Source organism: Pseudorasbora parva, chromosome 16, assembly GCF_024679245.1.
Source record: "Pseudorasbora parva isolate DD20220531a chromosome 16, ASM2467924v1, whole genome shotgun sequence".
In the NCBI taxonomy this organism is placed as follows: Eukaryota; Metazoa; Chordata; class Actinopteri; order Cypriniformes; family Gobionidae; genus Pseudorasbora; species Pseudorasbora parva.
Genome location: NC_090187.1, coordinates 40,717,214 through 40,730,255, shown reverse-complemented (window position 1 = coordinate 40,730,255; position 13,042 = coordinate 40,717,214). Strand labels below are relative to the sequence as shown.

The 13,042-nt window shown below is 39.0% G+C and overlaps 1 protein-coding gene across 3 annotated transcripts; it reads left to right on the top strand.

The window, feature by feature from the left end:
* Window positions 1–248: 248 nt before the first annotated feature.
* On the top strand, window positions 249–12,404 carry tbcb (tubulin folding cofactor B). 3 transcript variants are annotated; one of them, XM_067419029.1, is made up of 8 exons: window positions 249–436; window positions 599–768; window positions 7,401–7,544; window positions 7,666–7,762; window positions 9,088–9,279; window positions 9,841–9,855; window positions 10,815–10,887; window positions 10,998–12,404. In XM_067419029.1, exons 2-8 carry the CDS (start codon window positions 649–651, stop codon window positions 11,110–11,112), a joined length of 756 nt encoding a protein of 251 aa, XP_067275130.1. In that variant the 5' UTR covers window positions 249–436; window positions 599–648; the 3' UTR covers window positions 11,113–12,404. The 3 variants fall into 3 exon arrangements, with proteins under 3 accessions (XP_067275130.1, XP_067275129.1, XP_067275131.1); XM_067419028.1 differs by having other exon boundaries at window positions 249–440; XM_067419030.1 differs by lacking the exon at window positions 9,841–9,855 and having other exon boundaries at window positions 250–440.
* The last annotated feature ends 638 nt before the right edge of the window (window positions 12,405–13,042 follow it).

Genomic DNA, 13,042 nt, shown 5'->3' with positions numbered 1-13,042 from the left:
GTTTCTGAAACTCTAGCAGCATCGTGTGTAAAACATTGGTACTGCAGACATTTGTGTTCTCGGTCAGTCTTTAGCTTTAGGAGCGGTCTACTTCAATAAAACAAACAGTGATTGGATACTGAACCGTTTCACCGAGCAACCCGATTCGACAGAGTACGTTTTCCTCGCCCACTGAAAGACTCATAACAGAATATTATTGGTTGAATTCAAGATCCCGCCCAAATGCCGTTTTTTAATTGGCTCAACGGTTAAAATGGGTGGGCAGAATCTTCCAGAATAGCGGCGTGGTCTGTTTGTGACGGAAGAGCTTTTTTCATTAGACCTAAAACAAAAAGTAGACTCTCGTTTTGGAGGTTTGTTTTCTGAATACAGGCCGTAAGGTATTGGATCGCGTGTAACTGACGATAACCGAAGCAGTGAATAAAGCGACGATCTTGTACGTGAGTAAAAGCATGTCAATATTGGCTAGCCGTAGCAAACCAGTATGATCGCAAACACCAAACTTTAAGAGGAAGGCGTGACACGATAACTTAACAGTTGTGTCCAGACATCTGCTTTTTGATGTGTGTGAATACCAAACACGGCGTTTGTTTTTCAGCTCGACCACACACACCAGCAGCAGCGTCAGACTTTGCTTGGTAACCGAAGATGGACGGGACTGTGACCGTCATCAGCAACCCCACCGTGTCCGTGCGGGTGACCAGCACCGTCAGCTCCTTCGAGGTCAACCGGAGATTCAACCGAGGCATCACGATCGCGGAGTTTAAGGTGCGCAGTGCAGATCATGCGTCATGATGCTTATTAATCTCATCGTGATATATGCGTGCATTTTTAAAGATGTCCGTAACTTCTCCGGGGTGTGGCACCTTATTTATAATGTTAGAACAGATTTCGTACTTATTTTCTAAAGCTTTGGATGTAATGTGACAATATTGTCAAATCAGGAAAAAAAAAACAGGGGCGTTGTCATCATTTCTGAAGTGAGGAGGACCGAAATGGCAGGTTTAATACCAGTTTTTATCTGACTTTTGTCTTATTGACCGATTTTATGTATCTTATTTTTATTTAATCTCTTACAATTTACATTTAATCTTTTATCCAAAGCGATTTACAAAAGAGGAGAGCAATAGAAGAAACTAAACAAACAAGGGCAATGGCCTACAAGTGCTGTAAGGAAGTCTCAGTTAATCGAGCACAGTAACCTTACACACTCTTTGTTTTTAATTCGTTAGGAAATCAAATGCACTGCTGACCACTTATATCTATAATATATTTTATGTTAGTTTTATTATTTGTTTATGTACTACAAACACTTAAAGTCATCATGGATTTTATACTGTAGAAAATGATCACAGAATAAAGACATTTTCAGTTCCTGAATAGTTTGGAACATTACAATTGTTTAATGTTTTAAGAAAGAAGTCTTTTCTGTTCACAAAGGACAATAATATTGTGAAATATTAATTACAAATGAAAATGTTTGTTAAAAGTAATGAATTCTTGTCAAAGGTGAATTTTCAGCATCAAACTCCAGTCTTCAGTGTCACACGATCCTTCAGAAATCTTTCTAATATGCTCAAAGTACATTTCTTCTTCCTATAAGTGTTTAAGGGTGCGTTCACACTTGTAGTTCGGTTCGTTTGGTTAGTTTGGTCCGGACCAAAAAACAAAAACAAACATAATAGTCCTGGTCCGCTTAGCGTTCACACGGGCATTTTTAACAGCGAACCTAAAGTTACCGAACCAAAGGCACAGGGAGACGCTCACAACCTGATTGGTCGGTTTATATGACGTAGGAGCTCGTTTACCGAACATGCAAAACAATGCTGTGTGCGGATTACACGCGCGGGCATTTTATGCGTGTACATATGGCATTATTTTTTACCAGAGAACTCATGAAGAGCTCATGAAATGTTCACAACATTCAAAACAACGCTGTGTGCTGGATTAAACGCGATCATTTTATGCGTGTACATGTGGCATTATTTTTACCCGCTGAGAACTCATGAAGAGCTCATAAAATGTTCAAAACAGCAGCAGGATTTCCTCCGTTGTGCAAAAGAGACGGCCGTTCTGTCATCTGCACCGCTAAAAATGGGCGACACAGGAACTTTGATGAGAAGAGCCAGGTATGCTTTTTGTGTGTTTTTTTCTAGCATTTTCGAAACATGCTCGTCAGACCAAATATTGATGAGGCTCTTCCTCGTTGCTCTACGTTTGCCCTCTAACGTTAAAGTTACTCATTTTGGATAACGTACGCCGATCTTTCCGCGTCGTCAAATCAGCTGCATTATGCGTCACATCTTGTGACATTATACGTCCGGTTTTTGGTCCGTTTACATGTCTTTGGTCCGTGTTGCGTTCATATATCAATCGAACCGCACCAGAGTTCGTTTGGAAGCGGACCGAGACCCATCTTTTTAGCGGTCTCGGTCCGCTTGTTTGGTGCGCACCAGGGTTCGGGTGGCAGCGTTCACATATGTTCAAATGAACCGCACTAACCGAGCAAACGCACCAGGGTTCGTTTTAATCGAACCAAACATGACAAGTGTGAACTTAAGTGTGAAGATTAAAAAAGAGAGAGAAATTAATAGGTTTATGCATCAAGCATGCATTAGGTTGATTTTTAACGTTACAAAAGATTTCTATTTAATAAATACGTTAATAAGGGCCAGATTTACTAAACAGTGCAAATTGGCGTAAGAGCGCAAGTCCAAAAAAGCGCAGATGGGAGTGGAAGGTTCTGTGTGTGATCTACTGACGACACGCATTTAACACAGACACCGCCGGATCATTTATAGAATGACCAACACAATCTACCTGTTAGCATCTGGTTTAAGACATGCTTTTGGGCAGTAAATAATGCCACAAACACCAGTAAATTGACAAACTTTAGTAAATCACTGTGAATGATTCATTTTAATACTCTCCTCTCATAAATGTTGCGTCTGAAAGGGAAACTCTTACAAATGCATATTCAATTATGTCAGCCGCAAAAAAAACCCTGTCCATGTCTTTCAGGACTTATTTTTCACTGCGTGTCTTTAGTAAAACCTGACAGTAGTTTTTTAACGGCAAAATAGGGTTTGTACTGGCGCACGTTGTGAGTAAATCTGGCCCTAAATGTTCTAAATAAATGCTGTTTTTTAAAACTTTGTTCATCAAAGAATCCTGAATAATAATAAGATGCATCACAGTTTCAACAACAATTTGTTTTCAACACTGATAATAATCAGAAATGTTCTTCGAGCAGCAAATCATCATATTAGTATAATTTCTGAAAGGTAATGATGCTGACATTCAGCTTTGACATTAAAGGAATAAATTATATTTTTAAATGTATTCACATAGAAAACAGATTTTAATTTGTAGTAATATTTAGCAATATTACTGGTTTACTGTATTTTTGATTAATTAAATGCAGTGTTGTTGAGTATAAGAGACTTCTTTCAAAAACATTACAAAAGCTGTCGATTAGCAGTGCATTACTCATATAGTTTATTGTCAAGAAATACTTTGATATGGCTTAATAAAACATAAATGTCCGTCCAACCTTGCGTATTCTACGCCCATGGCCAAGAACAGTTTACAGATAAAATGTGTAAATATTGCACCTTGTTTCTGGGGCAATAAGCTGAAAAAACGACAGTCAGTGCCGTTTCTAGGCATAGGCAAACTAGGCGGTCGTCTAGGGCGCCAACAGCTGGGGGGCGCCAGTGAGCCCCCGCCCCAACAAGATTTTTTAGTTATTTCATATATATATTTTATTATTAATATTTCGTACTTTTGCTATTTCAAGCCATTATGATTAGTTGCGATTTTTGGAGTGAAGTCGCCATGGTGATAGTGGCGCTGCTGTAATGAAATGAGATCATGTAGAGGGCGGCAGGGAACGTCGTCATCCGTGGCGTTGTAACGCTTGTGTCTGAGTGAAAAATGCAGAGAGCTCAATTAATGTAACTGGAGTGGATGGAATTGGAAACACGGAGGCGATTGACATCAAACAGATCGCACTTTATTCCCCGCTGAACTCTCATCACAAACTCCCTCTCCGTCCACAGCATTACTTAATAAAACAAAATAACTGACTGTTAGCAACAGAAAACAGAAAATAATCCCCACACATGGGAGCTCAAGAGTCAGTGCGCACATACACAAAATGCAGACTTCGTTTGCAAGGAGCGCGCGCAACTCTTAAAGGAGCCACACTATATTTCTACTCGTTACAGCGTGCTTTAGTTTCATCATCATGAAAAGGTCAAAGCCATCAGGGGCTCAGTATCGTAAAAAGAAAAAAGAGGAAATATAAAAAAGAAAGCGAAATATACAGGTATGTTAGTCTACTTATTGGTTACTTGTTCTCCACTAAGCTGGTCGCTCTTTCATAACGTTGAGCAAAACATTACACTGAATATTAGTACTGGACGGACCACACGCCGAGCTCATTTCAGGTGCAGAACATTATAGCATAGTTAATTTGAATAAAACATTTTTTACATCAGAGATAGCTGTTTAGTGTAAATTGATCAAGTAGGCTAATAGTGTCATAACCATGGGCGTCAGTCACTCATAATGTTCTTACATATGAATCTTGCCTAGGGTGCCAGAAAGGCTAGAAAGCTGCCCTGACGACAGTTCACCCAAAAATGAAAAATTGTCATCATTCACTCAGCCTGATGTTGTTCCAAACCCATTAGACAGTAAACCCTTGTTCATCTTTGAAACACAAATGATATTTTAATAAAACATGAGATTTTGGTCTCCTCATTGAATGTCTATTCACCCACAACATTCATAAAGAGGTTTTTAAATAAATCCTTACGAATCAAGCGGAATCCATCTCTTTATGAATGTTTTGAAGTGTCAGCGTTTTGGCTGAATAGATTTTCAACGCAGGGACCGATATCTCTCATGTTTCATTAAAAATATATTCTATTGTGCTGCCAAAGATAAACAAAGTCTTATGGGTTTGGAAGGGCATGACTGTGGGTGAATGATGACAATTTGGGGTAAACTATCACTTTAAAGGTAAAGGGTTTAACACTATATTGTTTGTTTGACAATGTATTGCAATACAAAAATCAACAGTATGTTATGTGGGTAATGACATCCTGTATAGGTCACCCAAAATAAAAGTTGAGACAAATTTAGTTTAGCATAAATTGTAGTAAACCTAACCATAACCTGTTTAAGTCCACCCTGATATAATACAAAGTTTAACATTTTAATGAACATTTTTTGAAGTTTTTTTGTTTTTGTTTTAAACCATGTGTTAGTTCAAATTCTTTCCTATTTTGGCTGTTCAAAGTATCGGAAAATCAGCATCACCGAATTCTATTGTAAGTGTATTGTAACCATAGACTATAAACAAATATGGACGTAGTGTCCGTGACGTCACCCATTGGTTTCCGAGAAGCCGTTCTGAAGCTTATGCTGCGTCCCAATTCGCCTACTTATACTACGTCCTAAAAGTATGTACTCTTTTTGTGAAGAAAAAGTATATACTTTTGAGTGTGTAGCAGAAAAGTATGCAAGCTTCGGGACATACTACTTCGCCATCTTTAACGGACTCTGTCGCTTCGTTACGTGCATCCCGTCACCATTTAACTGTCCTGTCAATCATCGTCAGATTCGTCACAGTTCAAATCCTCCACATTCAGATTAATCTCTTACCGTATCGGAGAGAAATGTAGCCGCTCGTTGATCTGCTGTTTGTGGGTCTTTAATGCAGAGACTCTCCTCATGTGTTTGCAGTTTAAATATAATGATGCATTTAAAAGTTAATGGCCAAACGTGTCATTACAAAAGTTCACAATGCTGCTGCAGGTGAAATATAATGTGGACAACACTGAATAAATATATTTTTGTCAGGTTAAATATTGATAGTTGGTCACTCAAACCCCTTTATCTAAACTTCTCTACTTAACCGTCGAACTCGCACATCCGTCATGTTTGTAGTTTTTAACGCTTTTTATCCGCGTTTGTAGTTCTAGTCGAATCCCCATACACCTCGCAGTGGGTTGTGGGCAATATCAGCCGTTAGAGTGCCCATCGATTCATACTTCGAATTCGGACCGGAAATAGTAAACCATCCGGGAATCTTTGGAATACTCTTTTCAACATACTATGATTTGGGACAAACTAATTCTATTTTCGAATACTATTTAGGATGGATAGTATGCGAATTGGGACGCAGGGTTAATGTAGGGGCGAGCTGGGCGTTGCCATCTTGTTAGCATGTCATCGCGTGCCACTCCCGGATAACAGAAAATGGGCAAATAGGCAGGATGTGGGCGGAGCTGAGGTGACGCAATGACTATAGACGGCAGATTAATGGCTATCCACCTGTCACTCAGTGGCCACGCCCTTAATTATGCAGAACTTTAAGGCTTTATATAATGTAAACCAATGTTATAAAAAAAAATTCGCCCCCCTCACAGTTGTCACGAAGGTCAAAATTAGCCATATAGGCCAAAACCACAATTTGAACCATGTTTTTTTCTGCTGTAAAGTTGGGAATTTTAACATGGGGCTCAATAAGATTTTTTGCTCTCTTCTGGAGCCTGTCCCTAGGGGCCAGTTGAGGAATTGCAGTTTACATTACTTCCATATTGGCTTCAAGCGAGATCGCGGGAGGTTGCCACTTGATTGTAATGCAAGCCAGACGCACATCAAGATGTCGGATCTGGGAACACATCGTTGGCAGGGCTCAATCTGAGGGGCGGGATAAACGGTTGTCTTTCATATTCCCTCTGCACGCGATAGCAGAGCTACAACCAAGCAACCACAGCAACGATGAAGGTGAAGCGTAGCTAGTTGATGGATTAAACTAGGCCAGTATCAGAGCAACCTGAGCTCTCATAACACCCGAGCAGTGCCACAGACCGATCGACTCCACGCCACGCCGCATTGCTGCAGCAATTCAGGCAAAAAGAGCCCCAACTATGTATCGAGTGTCTGTACATGCTCATACTTTTCAGTTGGCCAAGATTTCTAAAAATCCTTTCCTTGTATTGGTCTTAAGTAATCATATTTTCTGAGATACTGAATTTGTGAGTTTCCTTATTTGTCGGTTATAATCATTAAAATTAAAAGAAATAAACATTTGAAATATATCAGTCAATGAATGAATATGATGCAAGTTTCACTTTTTGAATGGAATTGGTGAAATAAATCAACTTTTTGAATATATTCTAATTATATGACCGGCACCTGTATAGAGTAGTAATATGGAGCCTTAGGAACCACTGTAAGCAGTGACCAGCTCTCTTCTGTTTTTGTCCAATGGTTTTATGAATGCATTACATCCACAAGTCAGTCAAAGTGACAGGTTCTATCTGGAATCATATTGTTGTTTTAGTTTATCATCGTCTCACTTTAGATGTGTGTTTGTTTTACAGAGTAAACTGGAGATGATTGTGGGCACCCCCGCTGCCTGTATGGACCTTGATCTGTTCAGCACTTCAGACAAGTTCTTACAGAAGCTAGATGACAACGAAGCTCTGCTTGGCTCCTATCATGTAGATGATGACTGCAGAATACATGTGCGTATTGACTCAACTGTGATGTGAGATGATGGTTCTTGAAGTTTCAGAACTGTCCTGTTCTGGACCTTTTGAAACCAGTTGGCTGCCATTATAAAGATTGAATTTTTCGTCTGTGCAGGTGACCGACCGCAGTGGTGCGCAGAGCGGGGAGTTCGATGATTTGTCGAAGGTGGAGAAATTTGAGATCTCTGATGATGCCTATGAAAAAAGGGCAGGTAAAGATGGCCTCCAGTTTCTGCCTATGACACGTTTGATGAATGATGTAAACGTATATAGCGACTTGCGGCACCGCTCAAATAGTCAGTCGTGATGTAGTGACATTTGTTCCTCACTGTGACAAACCTATGTTTGGTGCCTTGGTCCTATCAGTCGTTTGCTGATTGAATTGAAGCAGATCGACTAAATGTGAGATTGCAGTCGATTGTAAGAAAGGGGCAGGTTTGAGCAGACTAAATGATTAGAGAAGCCTGTCATTTCATATGTCAATATGTATATACACCGATCAGGCATAACATTATGACTTTCCTAATATTGTGTCGGTCCTCCTGTTGCTGCCAAAACAACCCTGGGTCGTCGAGGCATGGACTCCACTAGATTCCTGAAGGTGTACTGTGGTATCTGGCACCAAGATGTTAGCAGCAGATTATATTAAGTCCTGTAAATTGCGAGGTGGGGCCTCCATGGATCGGACTAGTTTGTTCAGCACATCCCACAGATGCTCGATTGGATTGAGATCTGGGGAATTTGGAGGCCAAGTCAGCTACTCAAACTCATTCTTGTGCTCCTCGAAACAATACTGAACCATTTTTGCTTTGTGGCAGGGAGCATTATCCTGCTGAATACCGTTTCCATGAAAGGGTGCACATGGTCCAATGCTTAGGTAGGTGGTACGTGTCAACATCCACATGGATGGCAAGACCCAAGGTTCCCCAGCAGCATCAATGAGCCTTGGCCACCCGTGACCCTGACGCTGGTTCACTGTTCCTTCCTTGGTCCACTTTTGATAGATACTGACCACTACAGACCGGGGAAAGCCCACAAGAGCTGCAGTTTTGGAGATGCTCTGACCCAGTCGTCTAGCCAACACAATTTGGCACTTGGGGAAACTCACTCAAATCCTTACGCTTGCCCATTTTCTTTTCAACTTTGAGCACAAAATGTTCACTTGCTGCCTAATATATACCATCCACTTGCAGGTGGCGGGATGAAGAGATGATCAGTGTTATTCACTTCACTGATCATAATGTTATGCCTGATTGGTGTATATGTGTATATGCATAGATGAATCATTCACATGACTTCAGTACCTCAACATGCATTTAGAAAAGATTTCTTTGACATTTGTGTGGTGTAATTTGACACATTTCCGATTGCATTTGTGTTTCACTGTTTTAACGCATGAAAAACAGAGTAGCCTAAAACCATTGAGAAATCTGGATCGCACATATTTTAAATGCCTTAGCCATTAATGTACTGTCTGTTCTCTGTAAAATATGTTAGAAAAGCAAATATCTAACTTTTCTGTTTTCATACATGTCAGATTCGGTACGGAGCTTCAAGAAGAATATGAGGTTGGGGCGTTTTAATGAGGAAAACAGAGCCAAGCAAGAAGAGGCTCTTGCTAAGAAAGAAGAAGAGGAGAAGACTGCGGCTGACGCCATCGCTGTTGGAAACCGCTGTAAAGTTGAAGTTCTTGGGCAACCCACCAAGATTGGCACTGTAATGTTTGTGGGTAAGCTTAGCATCATTTTCATATCACACCACTCAGCTCAGGGCTCAACATTAGGGATTTTGTTTAGTTCTGTATAATTAGCGCATTAACGCATACGCATTCAGTTTAATGTGTTAAGAGTATGTAACACATCATCCTTTGGTTAGCGTTACACTATATGATCACGCTCTCATTCATGCAAATGCTTTGAAAACATTTAAACGTTACAAGACGGAAGAGAATTCGCTTTGAACGTCCTGTCTATGCGGCAACAACGCGCACCAGTACCGACATCTTTCGTGCTTGAATAAACAGTAACACAGAATTATGTCAAAATGCCCGTTTTGTCAAATATTCTCATAAGAGCAGTCTTAAATGAGCTAACTAACGTCATGAACGTAAAGAGTTGTGACAGCGCCTCAGATCCGTGTCATGTTTGGCAACGGCAGATCTTAAAGACACAGCAGCCTAATAAATCAGTTGCTGTGATGTCTGTCATTTGATTACTGTTAATGAAAGAACAAAGATAACGGAGAAATGTGTTTTTGATAACTTTATTCAATTTCTGTACATGTCTAACAGGTAAAAAGGCCACAGGTAAATATGACATTTATTATAATGGATTTATGTGACGAATGTTTTAAGTTTACTGAAATGAAAGGTTTTTTTATTTTTAATTTAAGCCCAATAAATGTTGAAATTAATATAGCTTTGAATTATACTGTAATGTTGAATGTCTATCATTAATATTTCATAGAGACATCAGTAGCTGTGTCTGATACTGGCCTTCATTAATCAAAAAAGATACCATTACGACAAATATTTTAAATATACTGTCTTTAGGTTGTTAGTTTAATTTTAATTTAATTTGACAATAATTTGGAGAGTAACTGACATTACAATATGAAAATATATTTTAAAAAAAATGTGGTGCACTAATAAACAATTGATAATAAATACTGTTAAGTTCCATAGAAAAACAAGAATGGTCTATTTTGATTTCATGCTAACTTCCTGAGGTTTTCTGACAAAATAAAAGCACTATGGTTGAATGTTTTAAAACAAAGCATTTAAATTAAAATTGTACCATTCTCTAAATAAATTTCATTTTATTTTTAGTATAAAAATAGCTTGTTAGCAATTCATGATAGCATTTAATTTGTTACTGTGGATGTTCATCTTTGTTAACTTTTGTTAATAAAAATGTCGCTGTTCATGCTTTGTTCACGTTAGTTCACAGTGCATTAACTAATGTTAGCAAGATTTGAATAATTCATTAGTAAATGTTGAAATTAACAAAGATAAATAAATGCTTTATAAGTGCAGTTCCTTATTAGTTCATGTTAATTAATGGTAACTAGTGAACCTTAGTGTAAAGCGTTACCGATTAATGTTTATAATGGCTCAAAGATATTTTTAATAATAAAAGTAGTAATAGTAATTATTCATTATAATATTGTTGTAGTCTTATTGAATGGGGATAAAAGCTGATTTTCCTTCAATTTATTTAGTCCTTGGCTGTTGCCTGTTTATTGCAGTGCTTTCCTTGTTTTCAGGTACGGTAGATTTCAAGTCGGGCCACTGGATTGGTGTGAAATACGACGAGCCGCTCGGGAAACATGACGGCAGGTTGGTGCTCACAAAAGTTTAAATTCAACTTTATGTTCATGAAAGACCGGCATGCCTCAGAAAATGACTAACGTGAATCTAACCGATGCTTCATGTTTGTCTCGATTTAGCGTGAATGGGAAACGTTACTTTGAATGCGAGCCAAAGTACGGCGCCTTCGTGAAGCCCCTCTCAGTAACGGTGGGAGACTTTCCCGAAGAGGACTATGGTTTGGATGAGATGTAAGACTCACTCGAGGATCGGTCAGAAGCGTCCGAAGAAGGGTCGTTCGACTCCACGCGGCGAGACATCGCTGCGATAGAAGGTTTTCTGTCGTCAATGCAGATCATTTTGTTTTATGCTGGTCTGGAAGAGATCGGCCAAAATTCTAGTTTAATTTCCTGCAGGCAAACTCAAGAAATGATCTAAAACGCATCTGTGCCCTGGCGACCGGAAGTAACTGGTAAGGTAAAAGTGAGAACATGAGTCGAGGTCAGAGTAAAAGAATCTAGTTGAGCTATAAAAGCGTTCACTTGCACGTTGAATGTTCATTATCGAATTCCAAAGGCACGCGGCTCATTTGAGCCCAGGCCGATGCATTTAACTTCAAACAAACCACAACAGAAAATGTTGACATTTTTGCAATTCTGTACACACTGTATCATATGAATGTCTCATTCCTTTTTTTTCTGCAACCTACGACATTGTTGTCATTCTCTTAGGCACTTTAGCGATTAGCTCACAAACGAGTTGTATAATATTGAATACCGTGGCCTCGGTTTTCCGTGGTTCTGTATTTTCTGTGTAAATGACTAAAGTGTGAAGAGAATTCTTGCCTTTTTTGTGAAAATTGGCACACTTGTCAAATTCACGTGTAACGGAAAGCCTTGTTTTTATGGAATTCTGTGTTCGGCAAAATCTCTGAATGCTTCAAATAAATCAATGCACCAGTTTTGGACATCCTGCAGACATGTGGCCAAAATGTCTTTTTTCTGAAACTGCCTTAATTTGCAGCATGGGACGCGTTGCACTGAAAAACACTTGTGTAGCACAGCCCTAAAATCTCGATAGCTTGTGGCGGGTGATAGTCATTTTTTGTTTTTGGTCGACAGAAAGCGATTGGTTTTATAGGAATGTCAGCAACAGCACTATTTGAACAAATCAATGCAGGGTTAAAAGTAGAAATGTTGGACTCTGGACTAGGCACAAACATTTGTTTGTTGGAGGCAGATATGCTAGAAAACTGCTTGCGTCTTTTCCTCCATTCACTCCATGTTTGTTTGGTCTTGATTTCCTAATATCTTAAAACTTTGTTGAATCAAGATGCATTTACTTGAGAAGCAAAACGATGTAATATTTTACATATTGTTTCGTTTTCTGAAATAAATGTATCAAAAATTAACTTGAATTGATCACTCGTGGAATTTGTGTCTCATTTAAACGTGTCTGAGTGTACTTGCTTTAAGTATAGGTTTATGTATTACGATTTTGTTTCCTCCCAGATTGTGATTTTGCAAAAATAAAAGAGTTTAAAATTACTGTCATTCTTGTCTGCGAATTATTACTTGGGAACAAGTAACAGCTCGACTACAATTAACAAATATCCAGCAACACTGGGCAGTTTTAGAGCGTGCACGCACACACACACACACACACACACACTCACTCACTCAGTGCATACCAAACCTCCAGAGGAGACCACATATTTTAAGGTTGTTGCCGTCAGCAAGCTGTGTCGGTGTCAGTGTTGTGCAAGTTACTTACAAACTCTAATATAGATTACTTATTACTGCTATTTAAAAGTAATTCTTTACATTACAATATTACTGTCTCCGAATTGTAATGCGTTACATTACTCCTGTATTACTTTTGAGATACTTTCACCAAAATAACTACAGAAGTAGCTCCTAACATTCTAAAATGTAGGCTACCAGAGAGCATTTTGCATCCAGTAGAAGGCGATATGATGAAGCATAATGACATGGGTTATCCAGGCTAACAATAGAGAATTGGCAAATGCTGTTTCATGCATACTGAGCTTTTTAAAGACTCTAGGACTCTACTGTTAAAGACTTGGATTCCCATCCTAAACATAGACAAAGTTTCAAATACTAATGTTGGACGTTTGATGTATTTCTAGTATTTCTGTTTTTAAAATACTCCTTCCGGTTTCTCA

Coding starts and splice junctions, on each gene's coding strand:
- tbcb (XM_067419029.1), top strand. CDS start 649: ATGGACGGGACTGTGACCGTCATCAGCAACCCCACCGTGTCCGTGCGG. Junction 7,545..7,665: donor ATGATGACTGCAGAATACAT/GTGCGTATTGAC, acceptor TCGTCTGTGCAG/GTGACCGACCGCAGTGGTGC. Junction 7,763..9,087: donor TGCCTATGAAAAAAGGGCAG/GTAAAGATGGCC, acceptor CATACATGTCAG/ATTCGGTACGGAGCTTCAAG.